The sequence below is a fragment of the Erithacus rubecula genome (genome assembly GCF_903797595.1).
Source record: "Erithacus rubecula genome assembly, chromosome: 4".
Classification (NCBI taxonomy): Eukaryota; Metazoa; Chordata; class Aves; order Passeriformes; family Muscicapidae; genus Erithacus; species Erithacus rubecula.
The window spans coordinates 30864134-30891936 of NC_136686.1; the positions used below are offsets into that span (position 1 = coordinate 30864134).

The 27803-nt window shown below is 38.7% G+C and overlaps 1 protein-coding gene across 9 annotated transcripts in view; it reads left to right on the top strand.

Moving 5' to 3' along the window:
* ATF7IP (activating transcription factor 7 interacting protein) overlaps positions 1-27438 on the top strand; it is an 89638-nt gene extending 62200 nt beyond the window's left edge. For 5 of the 9 annotated variants that reach the window (XM_079304519.1, XM_079304527.1, XM_079304521.1 and 2 more), the window contains exon 11: positions 806-3402. In XM_079304519.1, coding sequence (XP_079160645.1) covers positions 806-2248 — 1443 coding nt within the window. In that variant the 3' untranslated portion in view covers positions 2249-3402. Of the gene's footprint in view, positions 1-805; positions 3403-12294; positions 12374-17480; positions 17661-18550; positions 18737-20563; positions 20674-22038 lie in introns of those variants that run through there. The other 4 variants (XM_079304523.1, XM_079304524.1, XM_079304525.1 and 1 more) reach the window with 2 other exon arrangements.
* Positions 27439-27803: the final 365 nt, after the last annotated feature.

The window sequence follows — 27803 nt, forward strand, 5'->3', positions numbered from 1 at the left end:
CAGAAATCATTTTATTAAGGGTAATAAAATTAATTTCTTCTAGACAACATTTCCAAATTCATTAGTGTCACAAGTTAATCTAAATTGTATTTCAAAGCAAGAAGAAAATATACTGGACAATATTCTGGTTTTTGTCTGCTGAAAGTAGTCTGGCAAAGGTAGCCAGTATTTCAGAGTATTAACTATGCCTCACTCTCTTTCTATTAAGGCATTTAATAAAGATAGATTGTTTGGAACTTCATTTTTCAAAGATACCTGTGGATTATAGCTGTCAAAAACCCTTGTCAGTTCTTGATATGTAGGAAATCTAGTACCATAATGGATGACAGTAGGACAGTTTTAAGGCTTAATTTTCAGTGTCAGATGTGCATTTTGGAATTTTTCTGCAGTTAGAGCCTGAAGCCTGGAAAAAATTTGGAAAAACAGATTGTATAATAATGGTATTTAGCAGTGGAAGATGAGCTAGGAGGAGGAAAATAAAAGACATAGGATGTTTTCAGATTTTCAGTCATCTGTTGTGTAGTGTATGTTCTAGGTTTGCTTTCCATGAAATCAGTTAAAGCATGTGTGATGCCATGGTTAAAAAAGGACTTGATGCATTTTAATTGGCTAGTGAGGTATTGAATTGACATGCCATTCATTTGAAAAATCCAGTTAATGCCACCTGCTTTTTGCTACGTAAAATCCAAAATATTACATATTCCTCCACACTTCGCAGCTCTCAGATCAAAAAGTAGCTCGCTGTGTGCCGTATACCTGTGGCATATTTGATGGTACAACTTTGATCAATTGTTTCAAAAAGCAGTTGAAACAGGAAGAGACTTCATCAGAAAATAAAGAAGCAGTAGAAGCAGCACAGACGAATTTTAACTTCCCTGAGGATGTCCTCTTTGGCTTGGAGGAAGAGGAAGAGGATGCTAAGAGCATCAAAAACACCCACAAGCAGACTGGCTGGGCAGCTAACCTATTAAAGCAGTGGCTGGCCAAAAATGGCAAGGATCCTAGCTTTGAATTGGTCCCAGTAAGTGAACTCAATGATATCTTAAGAGAGTTTTATTACACAGTAAGAAATCATGATGGAAATACCTACAGCGTGGCAAGCTACAAGTCAATGCGTGCCGGCTTAAACCGGCATCTCAAAATGCCCCCTTATAATCGTCAGATTTGCTTAATGAAGGACAAGGAGTTTGCCAGTGCAAACATGGTGTTTGTGAGCGTGCTGAAGATGCTGCGCATGCAGGGGAAGGATGAGACTCACCACCATCCTCCTATAGCTGCCGAGGACTTGCGTAAGATTAAACAATCTGGTGTGCTGGGTTTGCACAGTCCCCTGGCACTCGTCAACAAGGTGTGGTTTGATTTGCAGTTGCATTTTGCCAAGCGAGGGAGGGAAATCCTAAGAGATCTGGCTCCAGATGCATTTGTTGTTGAGAAGGACAAGAACGGGCGTCGGTATGCTATGTTTAGATATCCTGGCAAAGGCAAAAATGGAGAAGATCCTCATAAAATGGGTAAAATGTATGACATGCCTGGGGACCCAAACTGTCCTGTTTTTTCCTTGGAACTTTATTTGTCCAAGTTGCCTCCAGAGCCCCCTGCCTTTTACCTGCACCCTCTAAAACTAACGTCAGAGCAAATGCAAGAGCAGCCTGTCTGGTACAAAAGAGAACCAATGGGTGTGAACTACCTGGGTACCATGATGCCCAGGATAAGTGTGGCAGCCAGGCTCTCTCAGCGGTACACCAATCATTCCCTCCGAACTACCACCATCCAGCTACTCTGTGAAGCAGGACTGGGGCCTAGGGAAATAATGGCAGTGACAGGCCATCGCTCTGAGTCTGCTGTTAGGCACTACTGGGGATCTGCAGAGGTTCGCTACAGGGCCTGGTCAGATGTCATGGAAAATAACGCCCCCAGCTATCGGTGTAGCAAGATCCCAAATGAAGTGATAAAAGAATCTGTATCTGGTGCTTCCACCTCTTCTGTAAAACATGTTGTTCTAGAACAAAACAAAATTGTATTCCCTACAAAATCTGTGGTGCCACCTGGCACTAACTCTGTGGCTTCAGTCCCTGAGGGACGCCCAGCTCTGAATTGCAAAAGCCCGGTGCTGTTGAACCGCAGTTCATCCAGGCTGTTTCTCCCCAAGAGCATGGCCAGTGGGAACCTCACTGCCGGTCCCCTTCAAGGCTGTTGTAGCAAACCTGTCTTTATAAAGCGTGTGATAAAACAAGAACCAATGACTTGATACTTCTGTAACAGAACTGATTTTGGATGAGTGGCTAAAGTGGAAAATTGCCTGGTTTTTTTACTTGGTTTACTAAGGAAATTTCTTATGGTCTAATTCAGCAAGAAGTGTTCTGTTTGTGTTCGAGATGTGAGCTATGGAGGAGAAATTTAAACAGAACAGGGCTTGGAGTTTGTATGATTTTTTTTTGGTGGCAGCTGGGACTTTTCCAAGTGGCTGAGCAGAGCAATTTAAAAAAACATTCAAAGGAGATATTGATTTCCACTTAGCTGAAGATATGCTTTCTTCACCAAGAGTGTGGCTTTTATATTTTGTGAAGAGTGTTATTTATCATACCATTTTGTGCCTGCTGGCACTAATGTAGCATCTTACAAATCAAATACTTGATTACTAAAGAGTACCAAGAAAGTAGGAGCTGAATGAAATAGACACAGGTGCAGTACAAATATATAAGCATGAAAACACCTGGATTTGCTTAACCACTGTCACCCTCTGTTCAAATTGTTATCAGACCTACCAGAGGATTGTGCCTTTATTTTCTTTTTTTTTCAAGCCTTCTTCTAAATTGATTTTCTCAGTGAGTTTCAGATTTGTATTGCAGGTCTTTCCTTTTCCTATTTAATATTTTTGGCTTAAGATTCCAGTCGTTCTGATCTCTGAGGGCACTATTAATATGTGTGGTATTCAAACTGAGATCTCTTTGGTTTTGCATGAAATGGGGAAAACATTCTCAAAAGAGCTGAAAACAATTACTTGCTTAAATGCCAGGTAATTCGTGTCTGTGTTGTCTCTGTGCCTAACTTGTGAGAGTTTTTGTTTGGTTTTTTTTTTTTTGTATTCCTCCCACCACCCCCATTCATTACATGTCACATCATCTTTGCACTCTAGTCGTTGTCAGTATATATAATTCACAAGAAATACATCTTGTTCTTCCCCACTGAACCCTGTCCAAATACTATTTTTGGTTTTAACTTCTTCAGATTAGTAAATTGGTCCTGTGATTATCTTTTCCATAGATTTTTTTACAGGTTAGAAATTCTCAATATAGTGGATGTGAATAATTTTCATTGTAGATTCTGACAAGAGATCTTCTTGTAAATAAAAATAGAAAACTGGTTATAGAATCACAGATTATGGTTGGTCACATATTAACAATGAAATATAAATTGCTTTGTCCTTTTCAAATGTGTGTACACACATGCACATCACACGGTTTATCACACAAAAGACTTCACTTGAACTGTTGATGTTGCTCAACAATGACAAAATAGAGGGAATCCCAGCTGAAATGACAAATTGACCGTGCTAAACTCTTAATTCTGTGGAAAAGTTCTCCTGCTGAGGATAGAGTCTCAAATTTTGAATGAGGTTCATCACTCTGTTACAGTGTATAGTTGATACAGACACTGCTATAGACTGTACAGAGGAGTTGATGCCTGAATTTTGGAGTTTTTCTCTTGGCTGATAATATTTACCCTTGTAGCCTTGTGTAGATTATTCATACTTAACAGCATCAGTTTTCCAGAGTGTAAGGCCAACACAGTACTCCATTTTCTAATGGATGATGATAAAGGTTAAAAGGTTTTAAAAGTTCTTTAGTGATCTTAAACTCATCTATGATTGAGATAGCTGATCAGATATAATTGCTAATATAGAAATTACTTCTACACAGTCCTACATACTTAATAGGAGTGTTAATTTATGACATCAGTGACTGGAGGAAAGAAAGCATGGATCATTCTGTCAAACCTAAAGTAAATCAGTTAGAGATGGTAGACAAAGTGATCCTTTCAAATGGTGAGAAGAAAAAGTGAAAAAACAAAGGGCAAATAGTTCTCAAAATATAGGAGAGCTGTGCAGTAATTTTTCTATGATATTTTAGGTTAACATAAATTTCCAAATTTAAGGGATATTGGCATTGAACATTTATCCTTCCAGAAACAAGTAGAGTATGTTGCCAGGAGATGATGCTGTGTTCCCTCTTGCTGCATGTGTCACACTGACCACATGACCACATGCCCTGCTCTGGTTCTGACTGCATCTGAGTGACTTTGCAACAGCAGATTGCTGATGGCTTCATTCTTCAACACAAATCTAGCTGGTGATTAAAATAGAAAAAGGGACTCTCTTGGCCAATCTTGGCATGTCTCTCATTCATTTTGATTATCATTTGGCTTCTAACTTGACTTCCATTCTATTGGTTTATAATTGGGCATTTTTGGATTCTCATTTGTTAAATTCTAATTCTGTTGGCAACAACTGTGAGTGTCCTCCTATTACCTTCAGTTTGAACCTGATACTTCAAAGCTACTGACTGCAGTATTACTACCCTCTGGGTTTTAGTATGGGAGAATTTTTTTCAAATGAGAGAGTATTCCTCCTTTGGCCTGGAAGTGTTATTGCTTCACAAGATCTGGGATTATTATTTACTAAGCTTTTTGGTAAACTTTGAATTATTTCTAGTTAGTAGAACGTCCTTCTAACTTTTTTCTTGTTTCCCCTTCCACCTAAAGTGTAAAATGAATCTTTCCTATATGTATTTTATTTCAAGAAAAACTGAAGTAAACAAAATGCGTATTTTGTAGCTTTTGCAAAGTCAATTTTGGCTGTGAGTACAGTGATATGGGGAGCAGGGAGTCAAGTTTCAAGTCAGTTCATGGCAGTACAGGTTATGCTGTGTGAACATAATGAAATTTTGATTTATACCAAAATGGGCATGAATTATACTCAGTTGCAGTATCAGCAGAGAACCTCAAACAGCAGGATAACAGAGTTTCAGGGGTTTTCCCACTATTTTCCACTCTAAGTGAATCTGTTTGGTGAACCAACAGTTTAAGTATAGTGTGTTTGTCTAAACTTAGATTCATACATTGGCTGCAGATTTAATGCTAAATCATCAGTCATTTAAAATTCACTTTAAAAAATCTGAATATAACAAATACTCTTTGAAAGAAATTTATCTTCTCTGATTCTTGAATTTTCTAATTAGATCTTCTCCTAAAATAAGACTGTTTTATTTCAGTTTCAAAAAAATCTATAAAAGCTAAACCAACCAAACCCCCCCACCAAAAAACACCAAAACCAACCAACCAAACAAAACAAACAAAAACCCCAAACAAACAAAAACCAAACCAGCACTTAGATAAGGTCAACTAAATTAATACTGACTGCTATGTTATTGATTAAATTCCATTTTCTTTCCTGGAGATGACCCTGAAAACAGTGGAGAATTACTCGTTCCTCATATAATGCTTCCATAAATTTAGTTTTGCATCTCATTTTCATAATTCAGCTTTGGTACTGGTGTTGTGAATATAGATCATGTTTTCCCTCTATTTTCCTGTTAAGTTTGGAAATCTCAGCTGTTATTTTAAGGGGTACTCGAATTACTTTTTGTTTTTATGAAGTTGGCATGGTGTCTTAAAGTATGTTAAATTTTCTTTGCTTATTTGCACCTTCTCTGTACCATGTGAAGAGCTCTGCTGTGCACAGTATCAAATACCTGAAGGCATTGGAAGGATGCTTTGACATTGAATTTCTTGGGTTTGTTGTGATTTTAGTCTAGTACCTCTGGTTATCTTGAACTGAACAGTTCCTCAGTAGTTGCTGTTTAGGTCAGTATAGTCAAAGTTTTCAGTATGCAGCTTGGACGTGTGATTTTGCTGTATGACTGTTTCTTATTTTCAGCCTTTCTCTGTGCTTCTTGCTCCAAAAGGAGTGTCTGCAGGGATGTGGAAGGGACATCTTACCACCTGTGTTAGTCTTTCATCTTCAGCTTTTTTCTGTGTACACAGAAATTTAAGGGTTGTTATTTGGTCCCAGTCATTTTGCCAATGGCCATTCCAGTGCCTCGGGTCTTGAGTTGCACTTTCACTGTATTGGGGCGAATGTTATTGTTACAGAGGCAAAGGCATTTTTAATTAAATAGCAAATCTTTAGAATGGTTTTAAAGTATTTTAGTATGAATCCCAGTTATAGATACAGGATTTAAATATATTATATATGATATATAAACATAGCTATGGTATATACTAAGAGAACTATAAAGCAGTTTTATTACACTGTAACCTAAAGTAACAGTGAACAGGGTTTGACGTGTTGAAAATGTCTGGCGTAAGTCAATCTTCAAGAATGTTTGCATTATATTTATAAAAACACCAGGTCAGGTGAATAGTTTTTTTTTCCTGTTTCCTACTTCATGTGCCCCTTATCCTCTTCAGGCGTAAATCTGTTTTCCAGTCTATATTTCATCTGTGCATTTCACTTTATAGCTACTGTTAGTTTATTAAATGAAAGTCCACCAGTGTCCTATCCATTTCCCATTGTTTCCGACATACCTTGATTTCTTTGGTTGAATTACAGTTTAATTTAAGCTATTTTGCTGACTATTGGAAATTCATCTGGTAAAACATTAATAAAGTACATTTATAACTCCTATCTCTTTACTCTGCAATGTGTAACAAACTTTGTGAGTGTCTCTTGAGAAATAATGTAAGCAAAGTGGATATGTCAGCTTACAATTTATAAGCAGCTATTAATTCTATGTTGTTGAAGTATTATTGATGAATATGTTTCCTTGAATTTCATGGTTTTGTCACTCAAAATAAACCTATATAGTTATATATGTAAAATGGGCTGCTTGACTTTTGTCTCTGACTCTGGGGTTATGTTTGGACTGTTTAAAATGCCACTAGCTGTTTTCTGTGAAGTGGAACCTTTGCTTGAGACTAATTAGAAAACTAAATTACAAAGCTGTTAGCAGAATGTCATGTAGCTGAATTGGATGGCTATTTTAAGGAACATGGTTAAAGTGAATCCATTCTCATATGACTTTCAAAGTGATTGTCGTTCCCTGTGACTGTATCTGTGTTACTTAAACTACCCCCAGCTGCTGAGTGCAGCTTTTAATGGTAAATATACTTATATATCATAGCTCCAATTTATAATTTGAGGCCAAAAAATTTGGGAGATACATTAAAATTACCTCACTGATTATGCCATTACTCTAGGCATGGTTAATAGCTTTTAAAAGCAGCAGTGAACTAATCCGAAAAGTGAAATATATGTCTGAAATACAGATATATTTCCTGTTCAATAAGATGGCCATGCCACATGATACTGTTGGGAAACTGTCAGTGAGTCTTGGGGAAATAAGGTAGATGTTTCACCTTCAAAGAGTAAGAACCAGTAAAGTGTGTGCATGTATGTTTGTATTCATTATATACCCTTTTAATTCTCTGATAAGGAAAAGGAGAATCACAGCTGTAGAAAATCACTTCTAGCATTGTGTCAAGTGTTTCTTTGTAATTTCTAATCAGGACTAGGATTAATAGCATCTCAAACTAGCTTTTCTGGCAACCAGTCTCTTCTTTGTGTTCTTGTTAATAGGGGTAGCCAAGCAACATCTGCTCTTTGCACTGAAGAAATGAGAGGGTATATAATAGTTAGGGGTTGTTGTAACTGGTTATTCTCTTTTTTTCCATTGTTGTTCTTCCATAGGAAGTGTTGCACAGGACCAGTTAAGGGTAAAGGGAATGGAGCAATCATGTGAATGCAACACATAAGGTGTCTGCTAAAGTGTTTTTGAGTATTACACAAATATTCAACTACAACTATCAAAACATGTATTGCAGCACTGTGAAATTTTGTTTGTGTAAACTTAAATCTTGGTAAACTGCTTCCTTTATTACATTGTCGTTTTCCTTTTTATCTTGGTAAGAGATGACAAATATACTTGGTATCTGGTAGAGTAGATTTTCATGACATCTTTGCAAGACTGGAATAATTACTTCAATTTTGTGGGAGTTATTGCATTGGAAAAAGTAATGGTTGAGGAGTGATAAATCTGACACTGAAACAGTCTGTGGCTGAAATATGCTCAAAAATGTATAAAAAAAAGTGGTTTTCACAACTGCTTAAACTGTGCTTGAAATCTGTAATTTTGTATACAAATAACTCAAAATTAGTTATTAACCTTATAATTATGCATACAAACACAGTGTTGCCACCCTCTCTACATGCATCCCATTCCCAAGACATATTTTTAACATCACTCCCCATAGTTTAAGATTGATTTTTGCTATTATATAACGCCTTGGTGCGTCATGTATTGTTTTGGTGGTGTGATGCTTCATTAGTTGTCTGGTTTACAACCTCCAGATTTTTTTCTAGTTTGTTATAGTGGAAACTGTTAATAAAATTGTTTGCACTGTGTCAGTGTGCCACACATAATCTTTAGGATTTTGATCTTTACTACCCTGATTATTTTTTTTGTTTTGTTTTGTTTTGCAATGTATTTTTTTGTTGTTGCATTTTTCCCCTTAATTTTTCACTTTTACATGCTGAAATGTTCCTTTATGAAAAGCAGGTGGCATTAAAAGCAATAACCTTGTTATCTCTTCATGATCAACTGAACTGTGGCGTTATATAATACCAAAACCTTCTAAATAATGTATATCATGTGTGAATAGAGAATTACATACTCAGAACTTTCTTCAAAATACCAACTTGCAGCTTTTGGTTTTTCATTTAGTACAATACATATGCATGTTGTTGAGTTTAATGGTTCTAATTAATTACTAATGTGACTGCACTGATAGAAAGGTGTTAAGATGGCATCATCTGTTCTTCTGCAGAGATCAGCTGAAGCAGTTTCATCTTGTTGGCTTCCTGTGTTTAGAGATAGCTAAAAAGTTATAGCAGACCAGAGTGCTTTGACTACACTTTTTTGCTTTACCAGTTTCTACCCAAATGCTTGCTGAAATCTGATACTAGGAGCTGAAAGACTTGTTTTCTTGTTTCTGGTTTTTGTCACAAATGGGAGTGTTGTTCATGTATGATTGAAAGTCCAATGCCAGGCTCCTCCTTGACTTCATCAGGGCTTTAAGCATTCCAAAGTTGGGTTCTAATTTTGCTCAGAGCAGCATTCTGAATCTCCATTCTGGTGTGTAACATGGCAATCTTCTCCATATAATCCTATTCCTTCCCTTTAAGGAAGAGCAGCTGTTACTCTGTAGTCTTTCCTCAAATTTAGTTCTGTTGTAAACTGGAGTTTTCACAAGTCCTTGTACTACAAAAAGTTTCCCTGAGATAATTTCTGGGTAAAATATTCACAATACTAAAAAGGAATGGTTTTATTTTCTGGTTGGTTGGGCACAGGGTTTTCTGAAAACTCCTTATTACTTGTATTTCATAGAGATGATGCCCCATGGTTAAATTTGTAGGGCTTAACCATTCTGGTGCTGTCAATACTCCAGAAACATCTGAGATAAGGTGATAAAGTTGCTCTCTCAGATCATGGAGGTGCTTAGTTTTACCATGAGAAAGTGTGGATCAGTCCTCTTGATACCCAGCTGCCAGTTTGTCTTGAATTTCCTTTTTGTTCTCGAATTTGAGATATCTACAAGTGTCTGAAAACTGTGTATGCCAACACTATGGGATACAGAAATGGATACTCCTCCTTAGGAGTTGAGGTGGATGCTGCAAATAGTCAAAATCCTGACCTTTATGACAGGCATGATGAGCAGTCTGTCTTGTGTGGGGATACCCTGCCTACACCATGCTCCTCTAGGCAGGAAACACAGTGTTCAGCCTTTTTGGTTTTTCAGGTTTCCTTAAGATACTCCTAAATTTCATTTGAGGGAAATGCATGGTTGGTGAAATAGGGGAATCTGGCTGGGGATACAGGATTTCATGGTGTGCTGTGTATTGAGTACAGCATCTGCAGGGGTGTTTTTCTTGGAACCAGGGCTGGGGGTGTACCAGAGCCCTGCTCAAAGGCTGCCCTGCAGACCTGCAGCTTCTAGGGTAGGCTGCAGAAAGAATCTGACTACTTCTGGAGATTGCTGTCCAGGGTCAAGTAAAAAACCTTGAGTAGTGTGACTGGCAAAGAGAAGGTCTTTCTTCCTGAGAATTGCATGTATGAGACCTTGTTGGTAGACTTGATTTAATAGCTGCCTGTTTAACTAACTCAGGATTTTGGCTTTCCAGACACATCAAAATAAAGAAATGCATGCTGTGACACTTCCTGACTTGGAAATTCAGAGAAGTTTCTCAGTTGGCACAGTCAAGTAGGGCTTCAAAACAGTTAACTGTCATATACAGTATTTTAGTAAGGATTTTGATTTCCTTGCAGAGGAAGAATTGAAAGGAAATTACTTCACATTAATATATTTTTAGTGGGAAGAAATTAATAACTTGATATTAGGGGGTTTTTTTCTCTAGGTCCTTTTAAATCTCCCTCTCCATTTTTTCAATCTGTTTTCTCCTGGCAGAGAGAACCATGGTTCAAAATACACATTGTTGGCTGGGAAGATCATCCAGTTGGAATGAAATTCCTCTTGACTTTATGCTAATCAATATATCACTGGTTATTATGTGCCTTTTTCTGAAGCTTCAAGTGGTTAAATCAGCTCATACTAAGAAACCTGAAGCTAGAAAGTTTCAAATAGCTGCCACTCAACAGAAGAACTCCATGGTTAATAATTCTGAAATACATTTCTTTATGTATAGGAAAGATGAGTCCCTACACAGATCTCTTTTGTCACCTGTAAACATGAGTAGTTAGATATTTCTTACTTAAATTTGGTATTGTATTTTATTAGCAGAATTTCATCAGTGGCAGCATCAAAACTTAAGGCAAAAAGAAGTCAGGTTGTAACAATGGATAATACAGAGAACTGACCTGTCAGGCACTCCAAATTGAGAGACTGATAATTCAGGCAGCTTCTGCTTCCATTTAGTAATCATCCAGTCCCTCTTTTTGCCTGTCCTTGGAGCTTTGCCTGTGTGAGAATTGCCTTTCAGACTTCCTTAAAGGCTTAGTTTTACCCAAATTAAAGGTCATAGAGCAGATAATCTCAATGCTTAGGCTTTGTGCATCTGTCACCATCTGACTGCACAGAAAATTCTCTACTATTCCTAGGATGTATCATGTCAGCATTTGTACAGACCATGTGGGTTTGATAACTTAAGCCTTTTTCCATGTTAATTGCTCAGAGATTTTTTGATAATTGTGGTGCTTTTGTAACTCTTTGTCTGTCCTAAGGAAACTTGTTGACTCTAATCCATCAATCTGTAGCAGTTCAGTCCAACAATAAGTGGTAATCTCTTCTACAAAACATCAACAAAAAGAAACCTCAACTAATTTTTGTAGCAAGTTGAAGGAAGTAGAAATTCATATAATCATAATGTTTTTCTAGAAAGTATATTTAAAACCACAGAAATATTTAAGACCTCTCCCATATTTTTGTCATCACATAAGGGAAAATGTTGGTGATCTCTGCAGTCTGACCAGCCAAGGCACATGACTTGATCTAGAAGATAAATCTTGTTTGGTGGTCTTCCAAGGTTTTTTGTTAAAACATTTAACCTTGGCAATAGCTTAAAAAATCCCTTCATGTTCTCTAAAGGGAAGGTTAAAAATAAGTTTGTATGTAGAATAATAAATGCTAAAATTTGTCATAATGGATAAGAATACAGTAAAGAAATTACTGAATACAATTGGAGTTTTCTGATGGCTTTTGGTGTGTTTTGTAAGCATACAAGTTCCAGTGTAGCTTTACCTTTTTCTTAGTGTGGAGTCAGTGTCTTTGTAAGTACACAGGCAAAACTGTCTCATAGATGAGTATAGACAAGTCCTGGTGACTGCTCTGTCAGAAAGTTACACCACTACAGAGGAAAGGACAGATTACAACCAGATTAACATGTTAGGAGTCATAGTTGAAATACTTCATAACAGCAAATTGTTATGCATTTACCTGTAAAACAGCAGTATGCTACTATTCATCAGGGGCTTTTACTCCTTACAAAGCTGAAAATACTTTAATACTTCAATACTTTTTACTGCAATACAGTCATTTGGTTATTACCCATTTTTCAAGTCCTGGGATGTCTGTCTGAAATTACATTCTTTTGTTCATTTAATCAGTTCCTTTCTAATAAGTATCAATTCTGAGACCTCTCCTTCTCAAAGTTCAATATATGTCCCTTTTCCACCTATGTTCCCTGGATTTGCTTGTGCAAAACGAAGGAGTTTTGTCTTTCAGAGCGGGAAGTTCACAGGAGGTGAATCAGGAGGTGTCATTGATCTTACACTGGATGAAGAAGATGATGGCTCTTCTCAAGGTGGGTGAAAAATATTTGCCCAGCTGCAGGGATAATTGAGCTACAAGTGTCATTTCACCATGTGAGTGGCAGAAAGGAATAAGCTTCTGTTTCTTCTTAGTGTATTTTTTTCCTTGGTGTTTGTTAGATATAAGTATTGTTAAAAAATTCTGTTAGGTGTTAAATAAAAGGAATTTTACTTATAGTCTTAGATTTTTACTATTCCTTTACTATAAGCATTAGTGCTATCTGTGCTTAAATACCTCAGGCTTGGGGAGTAATTTGAGATGTTTGAGTTCTTGATGATCTTTCCAAAAGCTCTTCTAGAGGTGTTTATTTTTTCTGTTTGCTGATTATAATTAAAGGCCTTTTAATTCTACAGGTGATATTTAGGCATTAGAATATTACAGCTTCTAATCTTTTGTGTAACTAACACTTTGTGTGCAAGTGTTTAAAGACCAAATGCAAATTGTTGTTTGCTTTAGGACTATATGCCAAGAGCAGAGTAAATATAGCCATGCTCTTGTGTACTTTGGCAATTTGGATGCACTTCATCTTTTAAAAGAACACATTTCTTTTTATATAATTTTTTTCTAAATGTGGGCCAATCTAATTATAGTTAGCACTGGATTAGTGAAGAGTGATAGTACTTCACAAAAGTAATGAGTCTCTACTTAAGACCATGTATTGTGCTGTCATTTTCTTTGGAAAAAAAGTCATATTTCTACTATTGGAGGTAAAATTTTTGTCCTGTCTGGGCTCTAAATGCATGTCTCTGTGCTACATTCTGAAGTCTAGCCATCAAGAAGTTTGATTCCTCTGGACAACCTTGATAGTTATTTCTCTAGATTGTGCATTCAAGTTCTACACAGATATTCTTAATAGCTTGCTTTGCTTTGCATTTGTATTACACAAACATAGAAAATAATTTTGGCATATGGTAGCATTTCTTCCAGTGTGAAAGAAATCATGGAGTTATAGAATGGTTTGGGTTGGAAAGGATCTTTAAAGTGATCTCATTCCAATGCCCCCTGCCATGGGCAGGGACACCTCCCACTAGACCACATTGCTCAAAGCCCCATCCAGCCCTGGCTTTGAACAGTTCCATGTGATGTTGTCACCAAAAGGGAGTGTGTGGGGCATACAAGGATCAGGGAAGCATGATGCAGTTCAGAGAGCTGACTGACTACATCTCTTACCAGGAGAGGATATGTGGTGCACAGTGTATTGGGTATGAGCCAGCAGTGTGTTCTCATTTCAATTTAAGTATTCCCCAAACTGACACTGGTGGAACTACAGCTGAAATAGGGTATCCAGTTTTGACTCCCCCTTTTTCATGCTCAGAAGTTGTAGTAGCACTGGCTGGTGTCAGGATGGTGAGAGCCTGGAGTGCATGACCTGTCAGAAAAGGAAACAGACATGGGCATGTTTGGTGAAGAGCTGAGCAAGAGACAGTGTAAGAGCAGCCTACAGCTATTTGGAGGATAGTTACAAAATGACAGAGCACAACTCTTTAGCAGTGCCAAATGATGCTTTAAGGGGCAGTGGCCATGATCTACGAGTTCAGGAAGTTCAAGTTCAGCTTGAGAAGGAAAGAAGTCACCATAGTGCTGCACAGAGGGATGGCAGAAACTGTCATCTTGAATGTTGTTGAGATTCAATAGAGCAAAACCACAGATCATTTGAATAAGTTATTGACAGTCCAGCTTCAACAAGAAATAGGACTACACAGCCACCAGAGGTCCTCTTCAGCCAGGATTTTGACTTGATGAGCTGAGTAGCAGAATAGCTGAGGAAATCGAGTTTTTATCAGTGTCATCTCTTCTGAGAGTTAGTTCTCAAAAAGATAAAAAGGTGCTTGCCTTGGACCTGTGCAATCCTGTCAGGTAAGGTTAGCCTCTCCCCAGTCCTATTTAATATTCTGTAAAAGATACCCAGCAGATAGATTAAAATGGATTTGTGGTATATTTTAAAGCATGTCACACAGTATTGTAATATATTTCAGCTAATATTTTCTGTCTAAAAGTTTCTGAAAATAAAATTTTCCAGAGAGCTTTTTTCTTCCTAACTGCATTAAATAGATGTTCACCTTACAATTACCATAAAAGATAATTGCCTCTTCACTGCAAAGCAGCTGATAGTCTGAAGCCACTGCAGATCAGTTCATGTTTAGAATTTGTGTGAGAAGTCAGTGCTATTTTATGTAAACTCTAGAAACATGGAAAACCCTAATAAAAGCTTGAGTTTCACCATGTAGTGAGAACACAGCACTAGGATTTTTGAGCAAGTTTCTTGGGAATGTGTTCTGTTGATAACTTCAAGGTTAAACACAGGTAGAGTACACTTGTAACAGCTTTTCCATGATCAAAAGCATCTCTATGCCTTGGGCCAAATATTTTTTCCGCTGCATTTTGTTTACAGCAAATGTGGAGCAGATTTTATTTTCTCCTAGATTTAAACAACCTCAGGATAGAAAATACTTTCAGTATTATTGTGTTTCCTGCAGGAATATTAGCTCTATACTAATTCAAATTGAAGAACAACACTTAGTGTTGTTGGGAGCACTCAGTTCCTGATTATTTATTTCTTTTAGCATTATCACCCACATAAAAAAATAAACCGAGTTCTGTTACTTGTAAAAGGTATTTAAATAGATCTCAATATCTACTAATATCTAATAACACCTTCTGATTTGTGCAAAAATTATGATGTTAACAGTAATCCAGATACTTTTCTGTCTGCAAGTATCTTTCAATGCTTGCACTTTGGACCTTGCTGGCCTTTTTATAAAAGGATCATTGAATTATTTTGTATGAATATTGAAACAATTAATAGATTTAGTCTAAAGTGGGTCTGTAGTCTAGAATGATACGTAATGTACTCTTAAATTTAAACAGCTGTGTTCTGATTTTTTTTTTATTTTGTAGGAAAATTTATTAAATACATAATCAGCTTTTTTTGTAAGGGATTTTATCTGGTTAACAAATCTGTAATTCTCTGGATTATTTTTTATTATTTATTCTTGAACATGCCTGTGGCATGCTTGCTGTTTTGTAATCCACCTATACCAGTTATGAGTTAGAACACTGTTCAAAGCTTTGTGCTATAACTGCAGTGTTGTAGACTGTTTCTGGTATGGAAATAAGTCCCTCTTCTGTTTTGTGTATTAGATTAGGAGTTTTGCTTACACCTCCAGTAGTAACAATTTTCATTTTGTGATCATTTCCACAAATCATATTTTTCTGTCTCCTCTAGGTCCACATTTGTTGTGTTCATGCTGTGTTCATTTCATGTTGGAAACTGTTCCATAATGACTTTTAACTTTAGTCCTGTGCTTACTATGTACCCAGTCTTCCTTACTGTTTTTTTAAACTTAAATAGCCTTTGCTGTTTGTTTCCATTTATTTAATGAAGTCTAGTTAGTTCTCTGTCATCATTTCCTGTGGGTGGTGCAATGTTGACCTAGTTTCCAGTCACTGGAATGTCAGCAGGGCTCTTCTTGATTTGTCAAGGATAAATGAACTTGTTATGTGTGAAATTCAAAACAAAAGGAAAACTTTTGTTTGGGAGGGAAAAGCTCTCACATGTGTCCAAACTCTAATCTTTCCTTGAGCCACATTTACAGCAGTAGGGTGTAAAGGTTTTTGCTGGTTGGATTGTAAGTGCATCTTCTAAGTCGTGACAAAGACTGAACTCACATCACTGAAATTATTCAGTGGTAGTTGAGATGTGCATCAGTCTGTAAATATTTGAAGTAAGCAGATGTATGCATCTCTGTAGGAATCTCTTTGGATTCAAGTAGTTTATTGAACACTGGGAAATCTCTTATAATCAAAGGACAATAAAAGAAGCTTGAACCAATCACGAAGCCTGTTAGTTGATCACAGCAGGAAGGATCTCAGCTTTTGTTTTCAAAATGATCATCCCTTCACTACTCCTTTTATAGACAAAAAAACAACAGTATATTTTCATCCAATGGCTTTAGTGAAGTAGTTGAGTCTACAGAAAGACAATATGGGCTGCAACTCAGTGTGTTTTATTTTTAAGGTCTTGAATTTGGGGATATGGTCTGGGGGTGATTGTTAGCTGGTGCTGGGTTAATGGTTGGACTAAATGATCTTGAAGGTCTCTTCCAACCTTCATGAGTCTGTGATTCTGTAATTTGTGTCTCATAGAATCATAAAACAGTTTGTGAAGGGTACTGCTGCATCCAGCTGTTAGCACCTAGTGTTAAACACAGCTCAATGAGACCATCAAAATAGTCTCAAACTGCTAAAAACCCCAACACTCTGAGCTATGCTGGTATCAACCCTGTTCTTAATGCTTTGAAATCTAGTTGGTATACTTAACTGAACATTTTAAATGTGGTCCTCACTATATTGTTCTATTTTCTCTAGACTAAAATGAGTATTTATGTATTTTCATCTTTATATTCTATGCTCTTTTACTAAATTAGTGCCTGATACATGTACAGTTTTATTAGGGAAGAATCCTTCTGAAAACTGCCTTTAAAATCTACTCTTTGTCTTCTGGTTTTTTAGTTCTTCAGGAGTGCCTCCTCTGCCCATTACTGCTATAATGTCCAGATGAAAGCTTCTCAATTCTTCTTTATTCAAATTGTGCAAAGTCTTGATTGCATACAGACTTGCACTCTAATGAATATTTTATGTAGTCACAAATGAACTAAAGCAGGAAAAGGTATTGCTGTGGTTAACTACAGAAACAGGCAATATTTGTTGGTAACACAAGTCAGTAAGTCACATGAGGAAGGTGTCAATGTGACAAGACCAAATTTTCTTTTTAAAGTTTTCTATAAATAATAAAGTCATTTCCCCTTTTTTAAGTAAATATTATGAAAATTCAAAATAGTGGCAAAAAGGACTGACTAACATATTGAATGAAGGAATGAGCAAATAAAAAATGTAAACATCAAAGGTGGACAGGACTTATTTAGGGAACTAAACCTGCAGTGTGTAGCCCTTGAAAGATTTTAGGAAATGTTTTTTTAATAGAAACAGTCTATGAATTAGGAGAGGGAGGAAAGAATTGTAAAACTGATGTTTGAAACTGTGATTCAGAAGTGAAAATTTCTGTTTGCTATTGTCTATATCTTTTGCTTGTTCTAAAGCAGATGGCAAGAAGCAGAAGCAGAACCAGAGCCAGGCACCTGTGGCAGGACTGAGCATACCCACCCAGCCCTTGACTCGACCCCTGCAGCCTTTGCCACCTTTGCAGCCAAGCCCTGTGCAGCAGCCAGGTGTGCCAACAAGTGGCCCTTCCCAGACCACCATCCATGTATTGCCCACAGGTAACTCCATTTGACATCACTGTGTGAGTGCAGTGGCTGCTTTTATTCTTGAATTAGACTGGTGTGTGCTCTACATTGTGCTAATCTTCTAAAGTGAGTATTTGGAATGTTTGAGTCACTTCATACATAATCTTCCATTGTAGTTGGCTTCCCATAACATTTTTTTTCTTTTAAACTGATAAAAGGGAAAGATAGTACTGTTGATTTGGAAAGAATTCAGGATCAATATAATTCCATGGAGAGGAAGAAATCCTGCTAAGGGGGTTCATGGAAATTATTAAATACACTATTGTTGGTAAAAGTGAAGAAGAAACCTGTACCTTCTTTAAGTAATGGGGGGGTGGGGGGGAACATTATTAATATCACTCCTATGTCTGTCCCTGTGCACTTGGCAATTAATTCTTTTGGCAGAGGGAATGACAGGGCTGGCATTGAAGTTATAGCCCTAGTTAAATATTACTTTGTAGTGTGATTATGTTTTCCCCTTTCTAAAGAAACGTAGGGCCTCTTTTTTTTCTTACTATTTTTCTGTATATGATTGCTGTTGGTTAGTTGGCATTGGATTATCTTATGACTGCTGTGCTCTGCAGACTTTTTGGTGGATTTTGTATTCTTCCACTGTCCTTACATACAGGACCTTTGCAGGGAGTGGGGGAGATATTACATTTTTCTTTTCTGTTAGGAATCTGTATATATACTGACTTTATTATTTCAGGTGAAAATACTGTTTAGGCTGCTTTCACTTTTCTTGCAGAATCCAAAACAGAGACAGTTTTTATTTCACATGGCTCAGCTGAGTCAGTTTTCCAAAAGAGATGTGTACCCTGTAATAGGCATATGGCTTTGAGTCACAAAATTCAGGTTTAGGGTGTGCTCTTTCTTTTTTTCAGCTTCAACAACAGTGAATGTAACTCATCGGCCTGTGACTCCAGCAGTTCCTAAGCTTCCTATCCCAAGAACCCCTGGTAGCCATCAGGTGGTCTGCACCACTATTCCTGCACCACCAGCTCAGAATCCTGTAAGAGGAGCTGTCATGACCAGCCCAGGCTTAAGGCCAGTCACCCCACAGACTGGAGGTAGGGGATAATTCCTTCCATGTGCTTCTTACCGTGACACAGCTTGGTATGTTTTACTGGCATTTAGGATTTTGATTTGGGCTTGTTGTTTGGTCTGTGCAATTCCTTAATGATCTCTGATGTGTGTGCTCAGCAAATTTCCTTCCTTTCTCAAGGCCTGAAGAGATGAAATCTCTCACCAGATGTATCGGAAATTGATACGTCAGAGTTTCCTTGAATGGAGAGGTTGGCAAGTTCCCCTTGACTTTGCAAATGCATAACTGATACCTTCTCCTAGCCAAAAACTCATTTTCTGAAATGAGTAATAGATGTCAAAAATAACTTAAATGAAAATTTGTTGCAAAGTGGTGGATTTTAACTGCTCCCCACAATTTCTACAGTATGTTTAACACCTTTATGTTTAACATAAATTTCCCTGTCCTCTAAGTATGTGCCTACTTTTGTGATGTCCTGGTAGTGATGCTGCTACAGATGTACATTGGTTTATATTATCATTGCAAGAGTCTTTAGTACCAGTAGCAGATGCTTCTTGTGTAAGGTTGCTGCGCTTTGTCTTTGAAAAATTGACTGTGAAAACCCATCCAAAGTGCTTTGCAAATTGCAGTTTTGTACTTCTGCCTCAAGTGACTAGTGACACTAGAAGTGTTTGTATCTTATATTTTATTAAGGCATTTCTGACCATCTTCAGATGGTTGTCATTTCCTGAGACAGAACTACAGTCATACTAAACCAGGATATTTTACCAGGTTCTCATAGAGGAGAAACAGCCAGCTCAGACGATTGCTTATCCCATAGGAGTTTGCACAGCTTCATCAGCTTCTTAGAGAGATTCCAGTAAGAAAAGTATGTAAAGCACCTACCCAGTGTTTAGTACTTAAAGCATTAAGATTTAGCACTCTGAGCTCCCTGCCTTGGACTCACAGATTACAGTGACTTCTGCCACTCATCCCCTATGGATTGTAGCTTTATGAGTGTTTATCAAGAGAAATTTCCATACAATAGCTGTGGTTTCCTGATAACATTGCTCCATTAACTTGTTTCTGGAGTATTGGAATGCTTCAGTCTCACACAAGTGTTGGAACTAGGGTATCATAGAGATTGCTCCAAATCTTTTATTTCTAGACAGAAATGGAGGGACAACCTGGGCAATCCATAACAATGAGCAAAAGCTTTAACTTCACCAAACATGCATGTTCCAACAGTGAATAGATAAAGTGTTGCTTAAGAGAATTAGATGTGGTATAAAATTAATGAAAACGTGGTAGCTTGAAGAGTTCTACAAGGCTATAAAACTATCTAGTTTATTCCTGCCAGGCAGCTCAGTTTACTGTGGGAATGACTGAAATGGTGATGCCTGTGAGCAGTGTTCATCATGGAGTCTGTTCTGTGAGAAAGGATGAGCTTCTTGGATGGAGACTTTCTGGCTTTCAGTGCCATCCACAGCACAGCCTTCTGAGTTGATAACATGGTGCTACAGCAGCATTTCTCTATTAATTTCTGAATCCCAAAATTATGTAATTGTTCTTTTCATACGAAAGCTCCCCTGTATCTCCCACACTTCTCCTCCTTGCCCATTTCTTTCAAGTTACAAAGTGCCAAAACATTTGTCCCCTCTGCAAACACAAGAGCTTGCTTTCTCACACTTTTACAGCTTCAGGGGATGGGAGGTGATTTTGTTGTTACACAGTGCTTCATCAGTCTGCTGACAGCTGGAGGAGTCTGTCTGATATTTGACCTCATCCAGCTGAACCAAGGAGTTGGTCTTCCAGTGTTCAGTTTAGCTGCCTGTAAGCATTGAAGGCTCAGTGTTGGTTGTGCTCCCTGCAGGTGTGACGGTGCGGATGCCTCAGACAACCTACGTGGTGAACAACGGGCTGGCCCTGGGCTCGGGAGCGCCTCAGCTCACGGTGCACCACCGACCGCCGCCAGCACACACTGTGAGTGGGGCTTCAGTCACCTGTGCCGTGGGCAGCCTGCACTGCACTGCACTCTCAGCCTGCTCTTACTGTGAGCTGCAGGATGGTGAAATGCCCTGTTGGCACTTCTCAGCCAGTTCTCGTGCATGGCACCACCCAGTCACCTACAGCAACTCCTGCCCAGAATGCTGTGTAAAATGTAAAAGCTGTGCAATGTGTTAGCTCTCCAAATTGCCAGGAGAACATACTGAAAATTAGTGCACGAGTTGTCTGCAGGTGACTCTTAGAGTCAAGGGTACAGAACTGCCAGTAAAATGTTCAGTCATGGTTTGGCTGTGAATTGCGTGACCAGATTTTAGTACAGCTGTTTGCAAAACTGAGGTAAGAGAACAAGGTACAGACCAAATCTCTAAGGTTACCAATTCCAAAACTCCAGAGGTTTTTAGTCAGTGTTGAGGGTGATTACTTCTGCATCACCTAAAACCTCTTTTGGTAAGAATTTGAGAATTTTCTCTGACTCATTTAATTTTACTTCAAATACATTGCCTGTACACTCACTGTTGGGCATTCACATCACTTATGGTGTCCTGAAATGGTAAATATATTGGTGGCTTACCATCTTTTCAGTCTAGACACCATCAACTTAATCCACTCCCCAGTGATAAATGAGAAATTAAGCAAATATCACACAGAACACTTAAGATGCCAAAAACCACCCACATTCCAACCTGAAAGATCTCAGGTTTGAAGCACTGTAACCACAGTGCTAAATTCATCGTAACTGATATAAATGAGAGACCTAGCACTGTTTCTGCAGTAGAAAAAAGAAATATCACTGGAAAGATACATTTGTGCCCTCATTTCCATTTTTTCTGGAAAGTGAGGCTGAGCTTTTGTGATCAATTTAAGGTGATGGAATCTATGTGGCACCATTACCCTTTTTTTCTTTTGTTACTGAATACCTGTCTGTAGAAAAGATGAGTTGTCATCTTAATGCCCTGCCTGGGGTCTCAGGTAACGTGGGAACAGCAGCTCAAATGTAGATCTGCTCAAAGTCATTGTGAACCTGTTTGCTCAGTCCTGGTAAAGGTGTTGAGTTCACCCTCTCCTGGCTGGGAAGCAAAGATACAGGAAAATTACTGTGGCCATGATAATTTGCACAGCTAGAGATTTATATAAGAATAACTTAAGAATTTTTGGCAACCTTGGCCCCCACCCCTTCTCATCATTTGCTGCTGCTGCCTTGCCTCTGCACACAGGGCTGAGAGTTGTGGTGGCTGGGTGATTGCAGGCTCATCTGCTTCCAGTTACCTGGGGAATGATGAGCTAAAGCCTCCCTCCGTGCTGCGGGTTCTGACCTTTCCCTCATTGCTGTCCCGCTGTTAGGACCCGCCGCGGCCCGTCCATCCCGCCCCACTGCCAGAGGCGCCGCAGCCGCCGCGTCTGCCCCCCGAAGCTGCCAACACTTCCCCGCCGCAGAAGCCGCAGCTGAAGCTGGCGCGGGTGCAGAGCCAGAACGGGATTGTGCTGTCGTGGAGCGTGATGGAGGTGGACCGGAGCTGTGCCACCGTGGACAGTTACCACCTGTACGCCTACCACGAGGACCCCAGCGCCACCGTGGCCTCGCAGTGGAAGAAGATCGGGGAGGTGAAGGCGCTGCCGCTGCCCATGGCCTGCACTCTGACACAGTTTGTGTCTGGCAGCAAATACTACTTTGCAGTCCGGGCTAAGGATGTCTATGGACGCTTTGGACCCTTCTGTGACCCCCAGTCCACAGATGTGATCTCTTCCCAGAGCAGTTAAACTTGAGATCTTTGGACCTTTGAAATCTATCCTCTTATCAAGAGTTACCCCAGTTTTGGGAGGAGTTAATCCCATGCATGTAATTCACCTTTAAATCCACTCTGCAGGATTATTTTAGACAGTTGTGTGATACACTACATGCACTCAGAACCAAAAGACAAATAAAGTCTGACCTGCAGCAAGAGCGCCTGTTTTTTCTAAATAGTTCATGTCATTGGCCATTTGAAAATTTTGTTTTTCCTTCTATGACAGGTGTTCTACCTAGATACCTACTATCCTTTATCCAATAGCATCCCAAATGTCTGGGATTCTGCATCAGAGTGGAAACAAAATGGTAAATTGCAGTTAGTCTCAAGTAAAACATATGCATCTGTAATGTCTATAGAGACAACGAAACAAAGGCAAGCATGATCTGCCTCTTGCCCCCCAGCATTCTGTGAGCAGGCTGTGGCATGAAGGGTGATTCAAGATCTCACTTTTTGTACTGGAGGCTTGAGTGGTCTGGTCTTACCTTACAAACTGTAATAAGCTCTCTGAGGGGAAGGAAGGGAACTTGAGTTTGGCCAGGAGCCCATGTAAATTTGGAGGCGGTGGAAAAAAATAAATCACCCCACAACCTCCTACCTCTTCTAAGAATGCTCCTCTTTTTTCACCATCCTCCTCTACTCACCCTGGGAATATTCCCCAATCAGATCTGAAACTGGATTGTAAAGACTGCATTCACACCTCTCTAGTTCAGACAATTTCTCTGCCCCTCCCCTCATACATCCAGCCCTATTTTTTAGATTTATTTTGTGCCTTAAATAATAATTTCAGAAATAAAATGTAGCCAGATACCTTGTGCTGTTCTTTTATTTGCTTGGAGTTATTTTTGCCTTTACCTTCTAGTCTTTTATCAGTGCTTCTCATTTTCCAGACCTGCAGTAATTACTATTTCTGTAAAGACAAGAAAGTGTAACATCTGCTGATGGTGAATTTGTTCTTATCTGCAGTGTCATTCAACCAACCATTTTCTTACTGTAATTCTTGAGTAGTTGTTTTTGTCCTGTCAAGAATACTGAGTATACAGATGTTATTTTACACCAGAGCCTTTCCTGGTTCTCTTGGGAAAGCAGTATGCTGCAGTTCAGCCAAAGAAACCCCTGTGGTGCAGTGCCGTGAAAGCTTCTACTTTTTTGCACTCGTTTGGATGCTCAGTGAGTACAAAAGGAGGGGCTGGCTTCCCAGTGTGCTTCTCTCTTCCATCACCTGCCTGCCTCTGCAGAAAGCAAACACAGCCAAGGGCGTTTGCAAACTATTTTAGACACTGGCTTAAACCTTGTGAGCAATTGCAAATGTTAATAGATGCTTTCATGATGCTTCTGATCTGAGAAAAGAAATTGGTGCATCTACTCCACTGTCATTGACATGTTGAACTTGCTTTTTGCAGAAAAAAATTGTAATTCATCTGGACAGGAAAGTAGATGCAAGGTTTTAACTTTGGCAATTTTCAGTTGCATTCCTGCCCCATAGAACTACACAGTGGGTTTAGAGGGGAAAGACTTTTTCTTTTAATCCACTTCACCATATAGCAAAGCTGCAGAGTATGACTTTTTTTTTTAATTTTTAATGCTTTCTTTCTCAAAACCAACATGTTGAAGTGTGAAGCAAGATTGAAGAAGTGTCAAAGAAATTAAATGCCCAAATAGGGCTGTTGAAATATGCTATTAGATTATAAGTTCTGTAGCTGTTGTTCCTTTCTATAGAACCTTCACACTGAAAGAAATGGCACTGTAGACCTCTGTCTGGTTTACTGCACTACTTCATGTAGCTAGGAGTGTCACTTCTCTCAGGTGAGTAATGGATATTCTCTCTATGGAAATTTGCATTGAGATGTATAGCAGTTCTGTTGATTTGGGCAAGCAAAAATTCTGGCTAAATCCAAGTATCCTCAGAGAAGGTTCACACTGTGTATGAACAGTGTGTAACCTTTCCTTTGAACTGCAGTTGTCCATGTATTTCTGGTGCCAATTATCAAAAATGCCTTGAATTTTTTGTGTACGAGTACATGTTTGGTTTGCTTATTTCAAGGAATAATGACTTAATTATGCATTTAATCTATTTATGGAGATAAGACTAGATTTGGGTTCTTATAAGGACAGGTCTGTAATAGAGGTTAGAACAGTTCTTTACAGTTGATGGCTGTCAAGTCCTTGGGCAATTTTTTGTTAACATGTCTTTGAGGTGGTACCAAAGAGCCATATCAATACTATGAAGTTTTACAGTTTGAAAATTAAAATAAACATGAGGATACAACCTAGAACTTACTTGATTTATTTAGTTGTGATTCCAGCCCAAACTACATGTGAGCTTTGTTATAGCTTGAGCTTCCATTCAGATATCCCTTGTTCTGTCTCCTTTGGGATAGGCAAGGGGTGCAAGTCCTGCATTAGAGTATTTTCTTTCCTCCAGTGGAGGTATTAATAGGGATGGTTTGTCATTCCATTTGGAGGTTTTGTGGGCTGCATCATTAGAGAGAAGACTCATATTTATTTACTGAAGATTTAGTTCTTCATTGAACCGACTGTAAAAACTGGGTGTGGCAGCAGTTCTGGGTTTTTTGCAGGATTTTGTGAGACACTCTTGACCAAAGACATAACAACTCTTAGGTGAAAGATCACTTCCTATTGTTTCATCCCAGCAGGGCTGTTAAAGGTCTCATTTCAGTACCTTGAGCAAGTACTAGTGGAGAAGTACATGATAAAGCATGGCTTGACTTTGAGATTCCTAGTTTGGTGTGGAGACAGCCAAGGGAGCTGGTCCCTAAATCACTGATGCCCAAAGAGAGAACAGTGCCAGTATTGTGCAGTCACTGTCACTGTGGAGTAGATATCTGCAGTGAGTTTGCTAACAACCACGAGTAGTGCTTAATTCCTTACCTCATGGCAGTTCTTCCCATGTAGTCAAGTGGCTGATGGTTTTATTATTCTTTACCTCCCAGAAAGATGAAAACTATAGAGAAACTTTCTGCTAGCAACAATCAATCAGAAATAATTTGTTTCATTTATAGACTTTATTTGAAAGTATTACCAAAATATTTGGCAACATCCAGTACAGGTGTGCTAATACTCTACTTCTAGACTGGTCTCTTCATTAATGGAAAGTGTCAACTGCTGAAGCCTTCCAATAATCCACTTTTAAATAGGCTAAAAATTTCTATATGGCTTTTAAGTGGAAGTGTTGGGTTTGGTTTCTTCTCTGCACTTAATACTAAGTTTTTCCATCTTTCAGTAGCTTAGTATAAAGTTCTTCCTGACTGTGTTTGAATTCTATGCTTCTGTGTTTTGCTGATGCCTCTGGGTACATGACATTTCAGCAGTACCACCTTGGACCGAGTTGCCTGTGTTTAAGCAAACACAGCATGGAGTAGAGCTGTTTTCCATCCTCATTTGCCTTCTGGTGTGTTTTAGGTTTGAGCTGTTTTTTCTGTGATACAAGGGCATCTGGATGTCCAGGTTGAAAGTAATTTGAGTTAGTTCATCTGCTTGGAGAGAAGCCCTGCTGTGGAGTGCTGATGGCAAAATGGTGTTCTGCATTGCTCCTAGTTACAGCTTCACTGGCCTCTTTTATATTTCTGGGTGGCTGAAAAACTTTATTGAATGCAAAAAGAAATAAATGCTAGGAGGGGCAGACTGTAGGTACAGCATCTGTACTGTCTCCAGGGGCAGCTTCAGAAAACACAAGGATGCAGATCTCTCAGCCTGCAATTATTTCCATGCCCTGAGCAGCTTCCCTATGCATTGGTCTGACATTGCTCTTTGGAATTGTCTGTGCTGCCCTTGGCCATGTTAGATCACTGAGCACAAGCAGAGACACCCATTCCTAAGGTTTTTAGCACGAGGCTGGAAACACCCATGGTGTTCTTCCTGTAAAATTATGGGGTCTTACCCTGCTTCCTTTGAAAACAAAGGCAAAACCCCTCAGTCTTCACTGGGACCATGACTCAGCTCAGTAGTACAATCTGAACATCATTTTGTACTGTAACATATTAAATAGCCACTTCAGCCCTTCCTTGATGCTGATTGTCTTACATGTACAGTATAAATAAAAAACAATATTATATGTAGGGGTGGATCACGTCTGTTCCTGCTCCCGAGTCAGCCATTCCCCAGGATGAGTATTGCATACACTGTACAAAATCAAGCTGTGATTCTGCCTTCTTATACACCTTTTGAGTATTCTCCTTTTGTGAAAAATATCTATGCAGATATTTTAAATAGAAGCTTGATATATTAAATATATATTTTTTTAATTTGTTGATTTGGGTAGGGGTGGGCATTGTATGAAAACACTGGAGGGAGAAGAGATCAAATAACACTAAGCCAGCCCTGCCATGCAAATCTATTCCCTTCCAAACACCTTCTGAGAGGAGAAGGAAAAAATTAAGGATAGCTAGGAGAAAGCAAATTAATTAATTTTCCTTTTAATCCCTTTTAAGTTAACAAGGTATCTTTCTTTTTCATTGTCATTATGCAGGCTGAGAATTCTTTTCTTCTCTTTTATATATATGCCTATATATATGTGTAGATGTGTGTGTATATATACACACACATACACACACACATATATATACATACATATCTATATTTGTACTTCTGTCTTAAATTGATAGGCTGTAGCTGTAAATAAGATAGCTGAGTAGTAGTTGTTCAGGGATTCCTGTTCATCTTTAGTAATTTATTGGCTATCAGAAGTCAAATGTGCAAAATCCTTTGTTGGAAAACTCCAAATCTGATTTCTTGTTTTGTTTTGCAGCTGGACTTGTAAATACAAAAGAAAAAATGTAGGACTGATTTAATGTCCAATTTAAACTAAGCAGTTGCCAGCTTTCCCCGTTTTTATATGTACTGTAGATTAGTGTGTGTCTGTGTTAACTGTAGTGGGGTTTTGTCTGACAAGCCTGGAATTTATACTTTGAAATAAAACTGCTGGGTTTTTAACATTATGAGTCACCTGTGCTTAGTTCCTGACACCTTGGGAGGCAACTCTCTCAAAAAAGAGCCCAGAGCCTGCTCCTTCTCTTCAGAGGTGTTACCACCTTGCTCAAGTAACATTGAGGAGCAAGGGTTTGGCTCTTGTCATTCCCATGAAGTCAACTGCATGGTGCTGCCCTCACAGAAGCAAAAAACCAAAGCAACACTGGAACTTCTGGAAAGTTGCCTTCCATGCACTTCTGCCAAGCGTGGACAGACAGAATAAAGTAACTTGCACCTCAGAGTTGCCCCAGATGAATACAGGAATGGAAATCCAGTTGCTGGTGCTGCTCTCCTTGCTCTCCAAGATGCCAGGTTTGACCCCCGAAGCAATGG